General features: G+C 44.4%; 1 protein-coding gene across 1 annotated transcript in view; it reads left to right on the top strand.

Moving 5' to 3' along the window:
• Positions 1-7,483, top strand: part of LOC120061610 (protein bassoon-like) — a 130,571-nt gene extending 123,088 nt beyond the window's left edge. Inside the window, exons 8-12 of the mRNA XM_039011516.1 lie at positions 1,103-3,545; positions 4,066-4,877; positions 6,170-6,275; positions 7,157-7,288; positions 7,443-7,483. Of these exons, the coding sequence (XP_038867444.1) occupies positions 1,103-3,545; positions 4,066-4,877; positions 6,170-6,275; positions 7,157-7,288; positions 7,443-7,483 (3,534 nt within the window). The remainder of the gene's footprint in view (positions 1-1,102; positions 3,546-4,065; positions 4,878-6,169; positions 6,276-7,156; positions 7,289-7,442) is intronic.
• Positions 7,484-20,986: the final 13,503 nt, after the last annotated feature.

The raw sequence follows: 20,986 nt of genomic DNA, 5'->3' as shown, positions 1-20,986 counted from the left end.
AACTGGCACAACTGTCAGAACTGGCACGACTGTCAGAAATGGCACGACTGTCAGAACTGGCACGACTGTCATAAATGGCACGACTGTCAGAACTGGCACGACTGTCAGAAATGGCACGACTGTCAGAACTGCCACGACTGTCAGAAATGGCACGACTGTCAGAACTGGCACGACTGTCAGAGATGGCACGACTGTCAGAACTGCCACGACTGTCAGAACTGGCACGACTGTCAGAACTGGCACGACTGTCAGAACTGGCACGACTGTCAGAAATGGCACGACTGTCAGAACTGCCACGACTGTCAGAAATGGCACGACTGTCAGAAATGGCACGACTGTCAGAAATGGCACGACTGTCAGAACTGGCACGACTGTCAGAAATGGCACGACTGTCAGAACTGGCACGACTGTCAGAACTGGCACAACTGTCAGAACTGGCACGACTGAATATAGCTTGTCTCTATTAGACCTCCAATCTTATTGGGTATTAATTGGGCTTATTTGATACCCTACTAGAATTTCTGAAGAGAGGTGTATGGTTGTAAAACATTTACTGAGATTATGTAGAACTGCTGTGGGAGCATCTTCATGAGTTTGTCATAATTAAACAGTAATGTTGCTGACAGATACTGGGGCTATCTTCCCCAACCTTTCTGGAGACTGTGGCTGTGATTAATTTAACCCCCAATGGAAATCCAAGTTTAATTACCACAATTAAACGATGAAGTAATTAACTATTACACACTCACATTGTGCTGCCTACACAGTTGTGGCATGGCTGAGGATGTAACATAATAGAGAAATGTTAGTGGACATGTTAGATTATAGACATTTGTATTACTTTGCACTGCAAAGTAACTGAAGCAATACCATTTAAGCTAGCAAACATATTGATATTTACCAAGCTTCAGTTTACAGCAATTTGTTTATTGCTTTTCTCTTTTGCACAGGCACCTTAAGAAATGTACAATCACACCATAAGAATATACTTTGTTTTTAGTATATTGAGAATCAATACATATCTATGTCACATGTGCAGTGCTTTGTTGTGCTAGCTAACCCTAACCCCCTACTCTCACGGCCCTGTCCCGTCTCACTGCAGCTTGCTGCCCTGCAGCAGAGCGCTCTGAGGAAGGTGAAGAGGACCCTGCCCAGCCCCCCTCCAGAGGAGAGCCACCTCCCCATCATCACCCCGGCCGTCCCTCAAATGTACATGCCCGCTGTGCACTCCCTGAGGGCCGGGTCCAGGCCAGGTCTGGCAGCCAAAGCCAGCCTCCTGAAGGACCTCACCCACGAGCTGAAGGCCGTGGAGCAGGAGTCCACCAAGCTCCGCAAGCAGCAGCAGGAGCTGGAGGAGGAGGAGAAGGAGATTGATGCGAAGCTGCGCTACCTGGAGCTGGGCATTCATCAGCGCAAGGAAACCCTGGTGAAGGAGAGGGAGAGGAGGGATCTGGCCTACCTGCGCTGCATGGGCGACCCGCGAGACTACATGTCAGACAGCGAGCTGAATAACCTGCGGCTGGCGGCGGCGGTAGCTTCCTACGAGAGCAACGGGGTGCTGACCAGACCGAGCACAGCACCACTGAGCCAGTACACCAGCGACCTCAACACAGCCGCCCAGTTCCCTCCCATCTCCTCCTTCGTCTCCTACCAGTCATACCACCCCCAGAGCCAGCCAGCTCCAGCACCCCAGCCTGGCACCCCTTATCAGACCGCAGCCTTCAACCAGCCCCCCTACCCTTCAGTGTCCCAGGCAGCAGCTCTTCCCCAGCCCACCCCCCTGCAGACCCAACATCTTCCCCCATCCTACCAGACCCAGGGGTCCTTCCCCTCCCACACATACCCCCAGAGCCAGCCCCCCTACCCGACAGAGCAGGGGGTGCAGCCACTGCTCCAGCAACAGCAACAGCCAAGCCACCAGGGGTTCCAGCCTGCCCAGCCTGGCCAACCTCCCTACCCCACCCACACCTCTCCATACCCCAGCCAGGTGTCCTACCCAGCTGGCCCAAGCCAGACCACTCCCTACCAGCCCCAGGCAGACATCCTCACTGTTCATCAGAGACCCAGACAGACCTCTCTGACTGACCTGGAGCACAAGATGCCCACTAACTATGAGGTCATAAGCAACCCCACTGTAGTGGTGACCACCACAGCCCAAGATGCCATCTACTCCTCCTCCAGTGGGGCTCCCCCATACGGACAGTATACTGGTGGTACCACTATGGTCAACACTTATGGGCCATACTCTTCTACAGTCTCTAGTACATATGGCCAGTACACCACGACAGTTGCCAACACATACGGGCAGCAGTACACTTCCACCCTGGCCAGTACGTACGGCCAGTATACCACTACCACAGCTAACACCTACGGCTACACCACCACTACAGCCAACTCCTACGGCCAGTACACCACCACCACCAACAGCTACGGCCACGGCACTCCATCTGACCGTCTGCACTCGGTTGACAGCCCGTCCACCTACGCACAGGACGGTCTCTACGGCCCAGCCAGCCTGGAGCAGAACATCCCAAGGAACTACGTCATGTGCGACGACATCAGTGAGCTGACAAAGGACAGCCTGGGCGGCATGGCGGCGGACATGCATCGAAGCGACGGTCATGGTGGACGCTACATGGGGGAGAGCGGCCCGGCGAGAGGAGGGAGTTCCTACGGCAGGCCGGAGGACGAGCTGACCAGGGAGGAAGACCTGTACGACCACCATGGCAGGGGTAAGAGCAGCTACCACCCACGAGGGTCAGACACATATGGCCGAGTAGTGGGCAGCAGCAGCACTAGCATGGGTGGGGGATCCTCCTATTACTATGATGACTACACCAAACACGGCGCACTACGCACCGGGGTCCAGAAGCAAGCTTCCAAGAGCCTGGCTCCGGCTGTCATGTCCTCCAAGCGCAGCAAGCACCGCAAGCAAGGCATGGAGCAGAAGATCTCCAAGTTCTCCCCCATCGAGGAAGCACGTGACGTGGAGGCTGACCTGGCCTCCTACACCATGAGCACGTCTGGCGGTGGCAGCTGCACCGTAGTGTCCCGGGCCAGGAAGCTGCAGGACGACATGGCCTACGGCCTGAGGAAGAGTGCCTATGAGCAGAAGAGATACTCCTATCCCGAGGAGGACGAGCGCATGTACTACACCTCGGGCCGTTCACGCTCCACAGGCTATGGCATGGACAAGATCTCGTCCCGGGACTATGCCGGCTACCGCAGCCGCTCCTATGAGAGAGATGGGGACAGGGATCGCTCGTCGTACAGGGTGGGATACAGCCGGGGCAGACCCCCCATGCGCTCCCAGTATTCGGAGGAGGAGAGCCTGCTGAGCTCCATGGGTGTTCATGTGCGGGCCTCCTCCCTGGGCCCAGAGCTGTACGACAGCCGTAGTAATCAGTATTATGGCCAGTACGGCTCCAGCCACTCCCTGCCTGATGTGCAGGACCACATGAGAGACTTGCCCCGGACTCACGTCTACAAACCAGACGATTCTTACATTATAGACGATATGCATTGCGCTGTTTCGGACAGCGAAGGTAAATGGGTGCTGAATGCCAGTCTCTGCCCACGTATAAACGTCCCCCACCCACCCACCCACAGATAAGGCTAGATGAGAGAAAGAGAGAGAGTCGTTGCATGATTTCCTGGTGTTGCGTCTTGAGGGCTATACTGGCAGTTCTCGTCCCGACTGACTGACTGCTGTCTGTGCTGTCCCCCTGTGCCAAATCTGCATGATCCGCGTGTCCAGTTTCTTCACTTTGTTCGTCACTTTCTCTCGCATGTTCTTCTGAGGTGCATCATTTTCTTTTACACAATGTTGTTGTTGTCTTGTAAAAGTTAGGTTTTGTTTACTTGTTGTGATTAACTTATCAGTGTTTTACATTTGTTGTCTTTTTTTATGTGTGCCGTGTTTTCATAAAATGCATGGGTGTAAATATCGACCTCTCTTCTTTTTTTTTCTCTCCTTCCCGTTCTTCTTTTGCATGGCCTCAGTCTGCATGCCTCTGTCGCCGTCGGACTTGGAGATTGACTGTGATCTGCTCTTGGTTTCCAAAGCCTACAATCTTGGCCAAGAGGAGACAGACTGGTTTGAGAAGCCCAGGGACCTGCGCTCCGGCTCCCGTCACTACGGCAGTGGAGGCCACTCCTCGTCCGGCCGCAGCCGCCACGTCAAGCACACCTACCACGACTACGAGGAGCCCACAGAGGAGGACCTGTGGCCCCAGGACGAGTATGGCCAAGCCCGTCACTCCTCCTCCTCGCGGGACCACCACCCCCACGGCAGCGGCAGCTCCGGGAGACACTCCTCTACGTCCCGCCACTCGGACGAGCCCCGCTCCTCTCGCTCCTCCAAGGGCCATCCCAAAGACCCGTCCATGCGCCACGACTCCCGCCAGTTGTCCTCGTCGGGAAAGAGGGGCGACTCCCGCTCCCAGGGGGGGTATCACTCGTCGGACTACTCCAGGGACCCGTCGGGCCACCACCACAGCCAGGGCCGCTCCACCAAGTCCTCGTCCTCTCACGATGGGCGGACTTCCTCCAGGAAGCAGCAGGACCTCCAGGGCCACACTTCCTCTACCTCCAGGGGCCAGGGCAGCTCTGGACGTGGGCAGGGCTCCACCAGTGGGCCTCCAGGCTCCAGGGGACAGGGTCCTACCTCCCAGCAGGACGGGCTGCAGCCAGGCCAACGCACCCAGCTGCAGCAGCAGCCCCAGACCTCGGCGGCACGGCAGACAGGCACCATCCCAGCAGGCACCACTCCTGGGGGCCAGCAGCCTCTGGGCCCGGGCCAAGCCCAGCAGGGTCTACAGGCGAAGCCTGGTCAGCTTGGTCCTGGTCAGGCCAGTCGCCAGTTGCCACCAACTGTGGTGAGTACAGGATTATGACTTAGTACAGTACAAGTGTAGTTACAGTCAGTGGCACTAGATTGGAAATGTATGAATTATAATGAGAATCACTGTAAATGTATGTAGATGATTATTTAACGCATTGACATCATTAGAGGTGTTTGGTTGCCTCTCTCCCTCTCCTCTTCCTCTCTCTTCTACCGCCCCCCATTTCTATCTTGCTCTCTCCATCTCCCTCTCCACCCCCTCTCTCCCTCTGTCTCTCTGATAAGGCCTAGCACATCACTCTGAGAGGAGGTTTTATTTCAGTGTGTGAAACCCTGTTGGAAGACCTTATCTAGTATTGTGATTAGCACTGTGGCTGTAGATAGTGGCAGTGTAACAGCCTCTGTCTATTCCACTCAAATGGAGGAGAGAGATTCATCCCCCAAAATGTCTTCCGCTGCAAATCATTCTCAATCCTTCCATTCCCTGTTTGTTTTGTTATGTCTCTGAATACAGCACCTTGTTTGTAATATACACAACTATACAATGTGTAAAGTCTTTCGGCTATGTGTTGTGTTTTACATATAATGCTGTACTGTAGCCCATAGAAATCCTGTATTATAGGAATTCTAGGATCTTTATGCTGTAGCCTATACTGACGACATACTTGGTATTGCGTCAGATTTCTATATACATCTTTAGGGTATTTTGACACTTATATTGAGGCATTATGGAAATCAGAGGGGAATACAGGCAGGTGGGACAAACAGTGGGAAGATTGGACACGGAGTTTGTATGATTATTATTATGTGAAATGGAAATCATATTAATTCACATTCATCCTGTCCCACATTGATTTGAACTGTCTACGGTGCCTGTTCTCTCTGAATGGCCCATTGAGTGATTCAAAATCATTGATTAAAAAGGCTAAATTGTGGAGCATTGCATCCATTCACAGGGTAGAGTGAATGCAAAACAGATCATGTGTGATTATTTGTCAAACGTCCACAATGCTAAGCTAATTAGATACGTTATATTTTTTCCAATAACCCGTTACAGAGATCATATTCCCAGTTTGTAAATCACGATGCACGTTTAGATGCACAGCTGGTTGGTTGGCAGGGAGGAAACGATCTCTTGCTAATTGCTAATACTCATCATTCTCAATATGTCTGTCAAATGATGTTTTGGCATGGGATATTACAGCAGGGGTCGCCATGATATAAGGGTAATCTTTGAGTGCATCAGAACAGAATAAATGGTATACAGTCAGTTTGCCAACTTCAACCATCCGTGTTCCTCATCGCTCTGTCTCTCTCTTCCAACAGGCACCTGTCGCAAACACACCCCCTGTGACTGCCATAGGGGCCAAAGCTGTCATAGGAGGGGTGGCCCAGCCTGCAAAAACACCTCAACCCCCACTCACAGGAATAGGTAAGTATCCCTGCCTGCATCCACACTGCTGCTGCTCCACACACTGAACATTTCACTGAGAGGGATTAGTACACTTGTACTCTCCTAGGCATTAGAACACGTGTCAAACTCAGTCCAAGGAGGGCCGAGTGTGTGCAGGTTTTCGTTCCTCCCTTGCACTTGATTGATGAATTAAGGTCACTAATTAGTAAGGAACTCGCCTCACCTGGTTGTCTAGGTCTTAATTGAAAGGAAAGAACAAAACCTGCAGACACTCAGGCCCTACTTGGGATGAGTTTGACACCCTTGCATTAGACAGACAGACAGACAGACAGACAGACAGACAGACAGACAGACAGACAGACAGACAGACAGACAGACAGACAGACAGACAGACAGACAGACAGACAGACAGACAGACAGACAGACAGACAGACAGACAGACAGACAGACAGACGCACACATGCAAACGATCAGAGTGTTACGTAATCAGGTATCACGGGTATCCTGTTTAATCCCATCGATTATTCCTGAGAAGGCCCTGGGAAGCTGATGGATAATCTTAACTGAGAGGGAAGGTTCATTTCCATGTCATGTCTCAATTGGGTCTGTGTTCACATGCTCTAGTAGTCTATACAGTCCCATCACCTTCACCTCACTGACAGCTGCATAGACAGTTGTGTTGTGGAAATAGACACCAGGGTCAGAGTCAGTGTGTAAACCTGTGTGGCCTTTTGAGGTGAGGTGTAAATCTGATGCATTCATCTCCTGATAAATACGCTGGCTTCAGACTGTTGTGATAGTGTGCACGAAAACAGAGTATGGCATCAACTGGATTATAAAGAATGTCTTTCTAATCATCATCCCTCTTCCTCTTCCTCCCCTCTCCCTCCATCCTGCAGGCTCCAAGGCCGCCCCTAGACCCGGTGGCATTGGGAGCGCGGCAGCGGGTCAACCTGGGATGGAGGGGGAGAGTCTCCTCTCCAAGGTCCTACCAGGAAACCCTGCGGAGGCAGCAGGAAAACTAGGAGAAGGTGCCCTGCTGGAGTTCAGACTCCATGTTTTTACTCAGACTCTAATGCATTCTAATTGTTACAATGTGCTTAATCACACCTGTCTGTCTCTCTCTCTCTCTGTTTATCCATTTGTCTATCTATCTTCCTCCATCTGTCTATCTTCATCCATCAGCTATCTCCGGTTTCGGCAAGAAGTTCACCTCGTTGTGGTGAGGTGTTGAGATGAGGGTAAGTGTTCACCTGGCACTACCGAGTAGAAAGCCTTAACACAGCCTGGGAGATGACAGTGTGCTCGGCTATAGACAGAACCACTGTACCTCATGATATTCCTTTCCCCACTGTGTGTGGGTGGTTCGGTTCTCTCCCCAAACCACTTTGTGCCATTTTTGGAGGTCTTAAGTGCACTTTGTGCAGGTTTGAGTGTCTCTCCTGAGTCCTGAACTAGGATTTTATAACAGCATGACAGCTCACCTCAGTAAGTAACAAGTAGGTGACTCACCGTCGTGTGATTTCAGGTGTCTGTAAATGTTATGGAGGATGTCGTGAGGCTTCGTACCAGAAAAACCTAGGAAGACCCCCGCTTTGTTTTACTGTGAGAGAGAGAGAGAGAGAGAGAGAGAGAGAGAGAGAGAGAGAGAGAGAGAGAGAGAGAGAGAGAGAGAGAGAGAGAGAGAGAGAGAGAGAGAGAGAGAGAGAGAGAGAGAGAGAGAGAGAGAGAGAGAGAGAGAGAGAGAGAGAGAGAGAGAGAGGGAGGGAGAAATACAGCGACCAAGAGAAGATATCTGAGCGCACTGGTGAGTCCAAAATCTCAATTTTCTGCAGAAAGCTCCCTCATTTTCAGAAAACTACATAGAAAACTACTTCATAAAGTGGCTTTATTTTAGTGTAATACTTAAAAACATAAATGATGCTGAACTTGTAAACACATAGAGTGTATATTTCAAGTTGCAGCATTTTAAAATACAACTGGAAAAGATGAGAAAACCTGACATGATCGACCAGCTCAAGATTGATTGATTTAGGTTTTTCCCACTCTCATTCAGCCAATGAGGACAGGAATCAATGGATGCTGCATGTACCAGGTCTATGCACACAATGGGAGAGAAACAATGCTGATTTCTCTGGCCGGCCAGACAGTAAGTAATGCACACAGACACATCGAACACAACTTAGATTAGATAAGGAAGGACGGTGTATAGCTTAGTAATACACTAATGACTCAATAATCATAACAAAACAATTATCATTATTTACCATTATAGTCAATTATGAAGTGATGTTATGGTAAAGGTTTAGGTCACAGCAAAGGTAGATATTAGATAAATCTCCATAATATGTTGCAGTTAAGTCGCTCCTGCTATTGCTTGCATATAGTAGGCCTATCCTGTTTACAGCAAAACAATACTGCACCTTGTGCTAACCATGCCATGAACACTGACCCTTGACCCCTTGGCTCTCTGTCAGCCTCTGCATGAGTAACAGCCATACTACTGTGACAGCAATACAGGCAGTGGAACTGCCAGCTCCAGGTCATGTGTCAATGGGAAACCAGGACTAGAGAAGAGTGAGAAGGGCTCAATGTCCAATGTATGTAATACAACCCTCATGAAGAGTGTTGATCTTACCTCAGAGGGTTAATATAAGGCACATTAATATATTATTTTTATTAGAGATAGCATGTAATCTAGGGCAAATTCTACCTACACTTGTCTATGGCATTGTATCATTGTTTTTGGCAGTTAGCACCATTTGTTATCTTGTACCTCTTTTACCAGTTTATAGAGATTGTAGAAAACAACCGATTTGATGCTAGTATCTGTTTGCGCTGGTGTCTGTTTGTAACTGAACAGGAGACTTCTCTTGTGGCTCAACTGCAGTCCTTTTATATCACAAAGCATTAGAAGACACAAAATGCTCTACCCTCAAACATGTATAGTTAGGGTATTGTTACCTTCTGGCTAGGCCCCTGTTTTTAATAATGCAACCAGTTATCCGGTTATGAACTGGATTGATCATATTCACAGAGAACAGACAGCACGCTCTCTGGTTATAGATAGGCTCTTTGGCCAGTAACAGTATCCGTGGATGGATATGAGGTTCAGTGACAGGGTAATGTTTGCCATAAGATTGTGTATCCATCAACCTCCCCTGGGACCCCTTCTTCCCCCCTCCCCAGCCAACATACAGTATAGACTATAGACCTCTCAACTCCTCACTGTTCCTCCACTAAATGTGCAGTTGGCTATAGTTGACCTGTTTGGTCAAGTAACCATGTCAAATACACCACTAGTTCTAGCAGCAGTTTTAACTGGAGTTCAACCAGGGACTATGCTCCACCACATAACATACTACCTTCTCCTCTTTCTACCCCCGCCTCCTCCTCTTTTCTCTACCTTCTCCTCTCTCTACCTCCTCCTCTTCTCTCTACCTCCTCCTCCTTTTCACTCTACCACCTCCTCTTCTTCTCTCTACCTCTTCTTCTCTCTACCACCTCCTCCTCCTCCTTCTCTTGTCTATAACTCTTCCTCCTCTTCTCTCTACCTCCTTCTCTCTCTACCTTCACATCCTCCCCTCCTATGGTGCCTAATAGACTTCACATCATGCAGTAGTAGTGCATGATTGCTTTCCTACATTGAAAATGCCAGAGTAATTGACTAGGCCCAAGGCTAGAGCGATGAAACCAGAACACACAAAACACACAGTGACATAATGGAGGAGAAAACAGTGCAACAGCAGTATTTGTTTATCTTTGTGACAGCGATCAGAGAGACTTTATGGTTGTTTAGAAGAGAGCGTTCCTGATTGGTTTTCATTTTGTTGTGAAGTTGTTCATTTTGAAGATCAGATCGGTGGTAATCAGACCCTGTATCTGTGCCAAGTTTACATGATCAGCTCTTCTGGAGAATAGTTGAGTCCTGATAAATGCAACTGCTTGTGTCACGCCCTGACCGTAGAAAGCTTTTTATGTCTCTATTTTGGTTTGGTCAGGGTGTGATTTGGGTGGGCATTCTTTGTTTCTTTTTCTATGATTTGTATTTCTGTGTGTTTGGCCGGGTGTGGTTCTCAATCAGAGGCAGCTGTCTATCGTTGTCTCTGATTGAGAACCATACTTAGGTTGCCTTTTCCCACCTGTCTGTGTGGGTAGTTGTCTATGTGTAGTTGCATGTTGAATTGAGACTAGAAAACTTTATTGCACTTAGACATAGTTTGCACTCATCCAAAGAGCAGTTATCACAAGTGGACTGTAGAGCAGATTAGGCAGAGCAGAGCAGCACTGTACCTTGGTGACATCTGAGCCCTGCTCTCCCATGGTGCCTAGTGAGGTCACGAGGTCACAGGGGGACCTGGGCTGTATTCTGAGATAGAAATGTAATGAATACAGCTAACGCATTCCCTGTTCTCCCTGTCAGTTAATGATGTCTGTTCCAAACAATATGTTTCTATCTGATATCTGAACTTCCTGTAACGTGACACCTGAACAGACCCCTAGTGCTTAAGATATTGAAGATAGCATTACTGAAGATAGCATGGCTGTTTTTGGACTGTGTGGATCACCTGACATCTACTAAGACCTACATACAGAATCTCACACACACACACACACACACACACACACACACACACACACACACACACACACACACACACACACACACACACACACACACACACACACACACACACACACACACACACACACACACACACACGTGTACAGAAACACACATACTGGTACGTACAGGAACACACACATTGGCACATACAGGAACACACACACACAAACATTTATGAATTGACCACTATGCTCACAGAGGCTTCCTTCTACCACAGTGAGAGAGAGAGAGAGAGAGAGAGAGAGAGAGAGAGAGAGAGAGCGAGAGAGAGAGAGAGAGAGAGAGAGAGAGAGAGAGAGAGAGAGAGAGAGAGAGAGAGAGAGAGAGAGAGAGAGAGAGAGAGAGAGAGAGATGTACAGCAGGTATCATGTTGTTATCTTAGTAAAGATGTTCCTGAAGCTAAAATAATGTCTCCCTACTAATACATTTAAGCGTGGTTGATTTTCTCCTAGAGATGATTCATTTGAAACGAGTGTGTAACTGATGCGTTATACTTCGATAACATACTGTATATCCATCAGGTTCAGTTGTCAGCAATGGCAGTGTGCTGCCTGAGACAGAGACCCATGCTGCGTCTGTAGGGCAAGGTGGTGCAGCCGGCCATGTCATGATGAATAACCGCCTCATGTGACCACAGCCCCAGTCTGTCTGTCTCTGTCAGCATAGCATTCTCACATACAGACATTGGTGCTGCTAACTGAATGAATGAACTCTCATGTACCGTAGACCATCTTGCATCAAGCTACTCTATATCTGTGAAATGGAGTGTTCTGCAGTGTTTATGCCAGATTCAATGAGAGACGACAGGCTTACATGCGCTTATAATCACAATATTCACTGATTATTACTGTTACTATTTTGTTAAATACGTTTCACTGAGGATAAATTGAGTGTAATGTCATGGAGATGCAGTATAATTACATAACCTGCACAGACCTCAGTACAGTGTACAGTTCAGTCCTGCTTTTCTTCTGCCATCTATTGTTGAATCATAGAATTTCACTCTGTTCTAATCTTGTGGTCACATGTGCATTGTAATGGAAGGGTTGATTTAGAAATCTCATCGCCACAGAATGACATCAGTGATTTGTTCCTCTGTTATTCATTGGGGGTCCATTTTATTTATTTACTCTGTCATTTAGCCTGTCGTGAGCTACTCATAGAAAACTAGTCACCTGACTTTGTTTTCCTTCTCCAGAACGGTTTGAGGCCCCCAGACTGCAATGCCCCCAGCCAAAGAACAAGGACACTGACACCTGAGCCCCCCTGAACACCTAAGCCATCACAAGCCCTGAGGATCCCTCCAGAGAGAGGCTAGCTGGATAGAGAGCCTGATCCCTGCCACTATCTGGGTCTTCACCACCAGGATGTCTCCTCAAGAACCATCACAGCCATTATCCTTTGGGGAATGGGCTCTATACTAAGGAATACTCCACACAGCTGCTCTATAGGAGCATGGAAAGGGGCCGTAGTACTGTGACCCCGCAACACGCTAATGATGCTATCCTCTAGTCTGTGGGCTGTTGTGCTGCTGCCTGCTGGGGTTCGTAACAGACATGGCCGTGGTGGCATGGTAGGATCCTTGATTCCGTAAGCCTGTGCTCAGATTAAAAAACACACAGACACACTCTCCTCTCATCTCTGAAAAAGAAAAGAGAAGAACAGGTTTTTCTGGTACTAAAGACCTCCTGTTTAATTTGGATGCTGATCATTTAGGAAAGAAGAAGAAAAGACAATAAGGATGACTAGGTTGACAGAAGCTAGGAGGAAGTCTCCACAGTTTGCTCAGTTTTTTTCTCTACATTCCAGAATGGAAAAAGGCCCAGTTTTTTTTTAATGCTGACTCGTTAGTTTCATTTTTTTCCTCTCTTGCGATGTGTCTAAGAAGTGTATTGTGGATTTAGGATTCGGAAATGCATGGAACTTTATATCCAAGACCTTACACTGTTCACCATTTCAGTTACAGAGGCCATAAGACATTGGTTAATAATAATAATAATAAAAAATTATAGTAAAAATGTATCCAAAAGAAGACGAGGAGGACACAACACTGAATCTGGCCACAGGATGGGAGAATCATCATTCGGGAGGTTTCGATTGCACCATGAGAGCCGAATGTGGCCAGGTTTGTTTTTTAGCCATTGTAAAGCCATTAATAAGAAAAAACATCCCCAGAACGTTTGGGTTCCTGGTGTTTCTGAACCTTCCCACAACGTTTGGGTCTCTGGTGGTTGTTTTTTTTACGACTCAGTTTTTTGTTCTCGTTCTGTATTTGCCTGATTTTCTGTTACAGGATAGTGGATTCGCCTTAATCCTTCCATTCTTTTTTATTTAGAGTAAAGTTACATCTTATTTTTTTACTCCATGTTCTGTCCATAAAGCTTATTTTAATTGCAGACTTTTTTATGATGATGTCCGCTGGAACACTGGCTGCGAGATTAATTTATATTTTGGGATTTTGTTTCACTTTTAAATTTGTAATCCTTTATATTGTGTATTTTCTCATACATTTTTGTGTTTATGTTTGCCATAATCATTGATTACGTAATTTATTTATGGTTATTAATAATGAAAAAGCAATAGTATGTGGAAGAAAGTCAGTAAAGAGCACAATCTTGTGTCATTTTACAAATCTTTAGTCAGGAATGTGTTGCCTCTGTGCGATATTCTGCTATCACATCTTAACAGGGCCACACCTGGGTTGTATTCATTAGGCACCAAACAAAATAAAAAACTGACAAACAGGGAAGGACTACCTGAAATTGTCCAATAAGAAATGCTCGTTTTTGTTTTCTGTTGCAAAACGTATTGCTACGGAGTCCTCTAATAAATACAACCTTGTAAATCCAGTCTGGTAGTTTGGTACTGCCGAGTCAAGGCATATCATATCTGCCCATTATGATACGTGAGCACTGCAAGACAGCAGAGAGGCACTGAATACAAACCAGTGCAAATCACCATTGTATCTGACTTGAAGTACTTTAGCATTCTTTTGTTGACTGTCATAATCATTGGGTTTTCATGTTTTCTGGCTTACTACAGACTTTTAACATCCAAAACACCATCCCAGGGGAAAGAGAAACACCTTACAGACATGTAGTACATATTGGCTATGTGTTTCAAACAGACTGAGGATGTTAGACTGCAGAGACACCTACTCTGCACACACTCACATATGGCTGCGGGCAACAGTGATGTATGAGTTATGTGCGAGGTAGCAAAAGGTGTTTGGTTGATTAGACACTGAAGTGTCAGCACAGTTGGTTCAGTTTTTTGTCTTTGTTTTTGCGACCAAACTGCAAACCCCAAAATGTTGACGATTGTCACGGAAACCTCTCAGGTCAGTGTTCTTCCTGCTGTTCTTTGCAGTGCATCGTGTGTAGTAGTGTTACTGGTGATACACTCAGACGCTAGAGGCCCACTGATGGGAGCCCAAACATGATGTATATTCTCTTTCTCTTTCTGTAGTTGCTGGAATCAAGCATGCTCTGGCAAAACCTCAGTAACAGTCACTTCTGTATCGTTACGTTCCTGATGTTTGTATGTGTGTGAGTACTGTATGCGTGTGTTTCTCACCATCCTACTAAAAAACAAACCATTATCTGGAAAATAAAACAAGTGTGTGGTCGACGGCAACTTTTACATTTCAAACGTTCTATGCAATGAATCATTTGGGGGAAATAATAGGGAAGAAACTGAATACCACTATCATTGTCATGGCTGAGACAAATACTGCTTCCTTTTAGCATTCCTGCTACAAAAATAGATTTACTTGTTTGTAAATAGCTACAATATGTGTACGTCAGGAATTTGATTCAACGTTTTTTTACATTTCTTTTTAGTGGCATGTTTCAGTCCCTTCACTCAAAATTGGAACCGGTTGCCAACTGGTTAACTACATAGGCACCCTAAAATGGCACACTATTCCAGTTAGAGTACTATAGGCTGGCTATAGGGAATAAGGTGCCATTTTCAATGCAGAATAGTGTCAATAAAGTCTGCCATCTTATTGCTTCAAGCATGGGTTGCTGGGTACAGCGAATGGTCTTGTACGTACAGTGCTGAAGACCCCATTTTTGTTGGACGGCCATGGATTTCAATATTTGGCTGCTAGTTTGTGCACTTGTTATTCCATAGAATAGACTGAAGCTGCTAAAGACTTAAGCCAATTATATGAAGAGATTAAATATATAAATTATATAAATATGTAAAACAAATACTATATGATAAATATATATAACACATATTTGAGAAATGACAGGCACTTTTCATGATCGAAGGGAATGACCTGGTGTGTGTACACTGCCACTACCTATTAACATACTATGATATTCCAGAAGTTTGAACGTTGATGGGAGGCTGCTGGCACGACAGAGCTTGTTTCCTTTCAGTGAGCCCACCGAAAACCATTGTAGGCTATACCCACTCACCATTAATTTGGCTTGAAAGGCTTTAGTGTGAAAATCCCTTAACCCACAACTCACTCGGTACAGTAACTGCTGTTTCAAGTATGGGTGATTATTTCAATGTAAAAAAGTGGAGTTATTTTTATAGCATCCTTTAATGGAATATCTATACACAAATATTATTGTATCATACAGATAGTCATTGGTACACTGGCGAAATCCCTATGAAGTTCATGGAATAGAATGATGATCATATCAATATTGTCCTACTGTTACAAAGGCCTCCTTACAGTAGATAAGACTGGCATGGAAAGCACTTCACAGGCGGTTAGAACAAACTAGTGACAGATAAAGTCACTGTCAGTGAATGGATGATCAGATATGTAAATGAGATAGAGATAATAATGACGTTGTAAAAAAAGAAGAGAACCAATACTGATCAAAATCCAATTATGACTTGTTTATGTTCCAAATAGTTTGTAACTGTGTTCAATCACTTTGCCTCAGGAAAGCACACACAAAATGCACCGTGGTGAAATGAAATGGGACGTTAATATGCATAGTAGTAAGGGCTTATTATTACAATACTGGTCAATCAAGAAAGCCATCTTATTACTGTCCCATCCAGTCCTAAATCTACTCTGGATTGCATGGGTTTTGGACCACTGCATTTTGCCAGGGACAAATAAAACACACGTCTTTTTTTTTTACGTCAACCAAAAATTGTGCTTTTAAAGTAGCATAGCAACTGCGACTATCTGCCCTTGCTGTGGGTCATTGTGGATGGCTATGCACAGTGAACAACAACAGGACATTACTATGGATGAACAGAATAGGGTGACAGACAAGGGAATGCCGGAAAAAAAGCTACAAAAAATATTTTTCAACCATCAGGGAGCAGTCATCTTTCACCTTAGTGAAAAGTAACAAGTGCATGAGCTAATGCAGCATAAAGCCTCTCCTTACATCTGACAGGCAGGCAGACATATTCACTGTAAATACCAGTCAGGGTCATAGACTGCTCTGTACAACATGTAAATGTCATACTAAACACTATCACAGGCATTGAAAGCCACGCAGGCTGACCTTGCCAAACTTGTGCTTTTGTGAATAAAAATTACAAAAAAGCATTGTGTATGTGGCTGGCTTGTGCAGACTGTTGAATTAAAAACAAAAAGTTGTATTCTGAAACATATTGGTCTGTGTAGAGTTTCTATACATGTTGTGTTTGTAAACGAGAAGAAAAAACACCTCCCTCAAAAGGGATATCCTGGCTTCCATTAACTGGATGGAGGTTTGTAAAAAAGAACATCTAATTGAAAAAAGCAACAGAAAATAAAGACAGACCCTAAATGAATAAGATGTTACATTCACTGTTGTAAGTGCAATGAGCTATACTTCATGTATCCATTTGAAAACCTTGTGTATGTTTCAGTGTATTCCTGTAAACAGTTGTAGTAGACTTGGTGCATCATGTCATGTAATGTGATGAATGAAATAATGACCTTACAATACATTTCAATCAGGAAAAGAATAAAAGAGAAATACAAAAAAATACTGTTGTCTGTAGTAATCTTTCTAGAATTACAAGCAATACATTCAGATCATTATAGTGAGCATTCTATATAGCTCTCTTTACTTGCATCCTTTGTCCTGATTGTGCCCATATTTTCAGACCGGTGTAGATGATTAAAAGCTGCATTGTGATCAGATCTTCCTCACCACCTCCGGAGGTAGTCAGGCACAATAGGCTGCGTTTACACAGGAAGCCAAATTCTGATCTTTTTTTCACAAATTGAAAAAGATCTGATGTGAAAAGATATGTGATTGGCCAAAAGACCAATTAATGGAAATAATATCAGAATTGGGCTGCCTGTGTAAACACAGCCTAGACGGATCTGGACAGAAAAACCATTTAAATCATAATTATCCCACCTTCTAAAATCATTGACAGGTGGCACCAATGACTTATGGCATTAATGTAACATCATTTTTTTGTTTGTTGAAAAGATAGAAAATTTAAATAATTCGCATACAGGGAGGGGCCAGGAGATATGGTCACAATGCAGATAGATATGAGGCCCATTTTAATACAACGTATAGACATATTTCTGTAAATGTGGACAGGATCAGGACAAAGGATGCATGTTAGCGGCAGGTATAAACAGGGCTTATGAGTGAGAGAACGCTTATCATGGTCACCGTTTCTGCTGCTTCTCCATAGACAAACGCACACACTGTCAGCCTGAGCTGGTGGTGTACAGTATAAATATTACTGTATGGAGTGAGTCCATAAAAATCATACCGGCCATTCTTTTGAGAAAAGCTTTCCTTTCCTCCATACTTTACCACCATTCCTCCATACTTTACTACCATGATCATCATTTTTCATATGAAAAAAACTAAGAATAAAAGGTCTGGATTCAAACCGTATCGCGGAAGATCCGCGCAAAAATGTAAAGGTCATTTCCGATTGAGCCGACATACAGCGTTAACCCTGAATGGAGTATTCGCGAACATTGCCTTTAAATTTAAATCAAGCTATAACGCGGGTTTCTTCCGCAACACAGATTGAATCCAGCCCTAACTGAACTTCTAATTAAAAACCACAATGTCCAACAATATTTTCTTTAAGAAAAAAAGCATGTACTGTAGTTAAACTATATGATTTCATTAGATTTTTCTCATAAACTTGCAAGCTGCCCAAATGACAGAAATTACCCACTAAAACGTCCACTTTAAAAGCAAACATCTGGAATAATGTTATCCCCAAAAGTTTGTTTAAATACTAATAAATCAATTGCATGAAATAATATGCTATTGGCTTGTGATTCTACTGTACTAAACATCTGAGACACAGGGTAGAAGAACATATATTTACATTGACAACCACAGTCAAGAGGATTTTCAAAATGTTAAAAACGCAACTTATATAAGCTATTATTATGAAAACACACACACAAAGCAAGATAAAAAATCTACTTTTTTAATGTTGGTACATTAATCTTAAGATGCTAGTTAACAAATTAGCATTTGATGAAACAGTGATGAAGTGTGTAGATACAACCAGAAGCAGTGTGATCTGTTTTACATACATTTCCTGTACATACACGTCTGCTGAGACCTAAACATTTCAAAGTGTTACTGACAATGAAGCACAGCATAGAGATGGGTTTGAAAAACATATGTCAAAAACATTTGACTGATAAAACTAAAAACATCTTAAATATTAAATGAAATACAGGTAAAAAATAAATGAAATACAGGAAAATCTGTTTACTTAGGGCTCTGTTCAACTAGATCCGCTTTACCCGACATCCGTATCGTGGTTGTTTTGGCGTTGTTGGAGGTGGAACTGCGTGAGAACTGTCAAATCCACAAGTGCCTACTGGCATTATACCTAATGCGGACCTTGCCATTGGCTGCATGGAGTCACATTAAGAGAAATCCCATGCAGCTATGTTTACAAGTTCAAAACACTGGAATGTGAAATATAGCCTACACCTCGAATTAGGCTTATATAAATCGAAATCGTACTTTTTGTTAAATAAATTTCAATTTGAGTGTCATTATTTCTATATAGCCTACACATTCTCATTCTGAATTTCTAACACGAGGGGGATGGGTGTGGCTTCGTGACAATGATCACAAGAGCAGCTGCGCCAACGCAGTTACACCTCAGACGCCACCAAAACATCAGCTATGTGGGTGTCGGCCATCGCCGGTTAACGCTTGGTCTGACTGAATCTAGGCCTTAAAAATTCAGGCACTAAGTATAACCATGGGGGAAAAACTATCAATGAAGATAAGACATGATCAAAGGCTTCTTGGTTTGTCATGTCTTTTTGCCACATTGTGTTGCCCATTTCTCCAACCACCAGCAATTCCACAAAAACTAAGACATTTGTGAAAGCAATATTCAGTCAAGATCAAATTGCTCTAAGCTGGGAATTCATCTTTATAATATTTTCTTACAGACTACCATGGTGATCCACAGACCAAATTCACACAATCACTTTGGGTTCATCTACAGTCAAACAAGCTGACAAGACGGTCATCTAAATGTGGGTTTGGCTGCCGGTGACAAAACTAAAGTATGTGTGTTACTATACATGTAAAAGTACGCCGAGACACTCAGCGCTATTGGTTGGATGCATAGATTTTGGCGGTCATTTCAAATACACAGTGTGGTTCAGGAGAGTAGGCCAGTTTGTAGTGCAGGGAATGAAGTGGATCCTGGGAAACCAAACTGAATCCCCCTACGATTCACTTCAAGAGATTCCGTTTGGATTCCCATGAAGTGTGAACAGCATTCCCAATGGTCAACATGGCATGTTTTACTAAACAGACACTAAAGTTGTTTGCTGCTTTTAAAAGACCTCCAGAGCAGAAGCACATTGGTTTACACTTTGATTCATGCATGTAGGCTTAATCTACAAGGCTTCAATGTAATGTTTACCACAGTACAATTAACTGTACATTAATCCCCCAAAATATATTATATTTCTGTTAAAAAATGATTTGATGCCAGTCTGTTATAAATAAGAACTTACACATAATGGCTGACCATTATAAAAGAGATTGGTGATGTGTGGTTAGAAAGCTACAGAGTTCCTAACACAAGGAAGGCAACAAGGGAAGCTGATAATATTATACAATGACTTCTACTGTAAATCGGTTATAATCCCATCAATTCCAGATCCACTTTGAGCTGGTAGGACAGTTTTACGGCGATTAGCTAGCTATATTTGATAAAGTAGGTATTTGCATACATGTATACCTTACATGCTTTATCATGTTACAATAATCAATTCATTTAATCATAGCCAATGACTGAACAGCAAACCACCCCGCGCCAGTCATACCTGTAGTTAAAAGGAACCATATGGCTTCAGATTCTGTACAAATCACTACAAATGTATACACACTCGCAAACAGACAAATTACTCTTCTTATAATCTTACTACCCGCAATTGTTATTTTCATGACTCATGATTACTTTAACACTCTAAGTTGACTAACTAGGTAAACAGTGGGAGCTGAATGTACTGTAGGCTACTGCCACAACGCTAGGGGTCACTAACGCTGTTAGCTAGCGAGCCAATAGCCATGCAGAAGCGTAAGAGAGGAATATTTTGGGCTGGGGGAATGACTAACTGACTGACTGACGGTCTGTATTCACAGACTGAGCACTGGCCAATGTGGATAGATACGTGTGTGATTGGCCTATACAGCAAATGGTCATTACTCTTATCTATACATATAACTTACATTACGTGACAGGTAGTGATGAGAAGCTCAACCTCTGGACGTATATAGGGGCAGTGGTATAAAGTACTTCAGCAAAAATACTTTAAAGTACTCCCTAAGTCATTTTGGGGGTATCTGTTCTTTACTATTTATATTTTTTACAACTTCTACTTCACTACATTCCTAAAGAAAATAATGTACTTTTTACTTCATACATTTTCCCTGACACCCGAAAGTACTACATTTTGAATGACAGGAAAATGGTCCAATTCACACATTTATCAAGAGAACATCCCTGGTCATCCCTACTGCCTTTGATCTGGCTGACTCACTAAACACAAACGCTTTGTTTGTAAATGATGTGTGAGTGTTGGAGTGTGCCCCTGGCTACCCATAATAAAAAAAGAAAATGGTGCCATCTGATTTGCTTAAAATAAGGAATTTGA

The sequence above is a fragment of the Salvelinus namaycush genome, chromosome 16 (genome assembly GCF_016432855.1).
Source record: "Salvelinus namaycush isolate Seneca chromosome 16, SaNama_1.0, whole genome shotgun sequence".
Lineage (NCBI taxonomy): Eukaryota > Metazoa > Chordata > Actinopteri > Salmoniformes > Salmonidae > Salvelinus > Salvelinus namaycush.
Note: the sequence above shows the minus strand (reverse complement) of the source record. Positions and strands in the feature narration are given on the sequence as shown.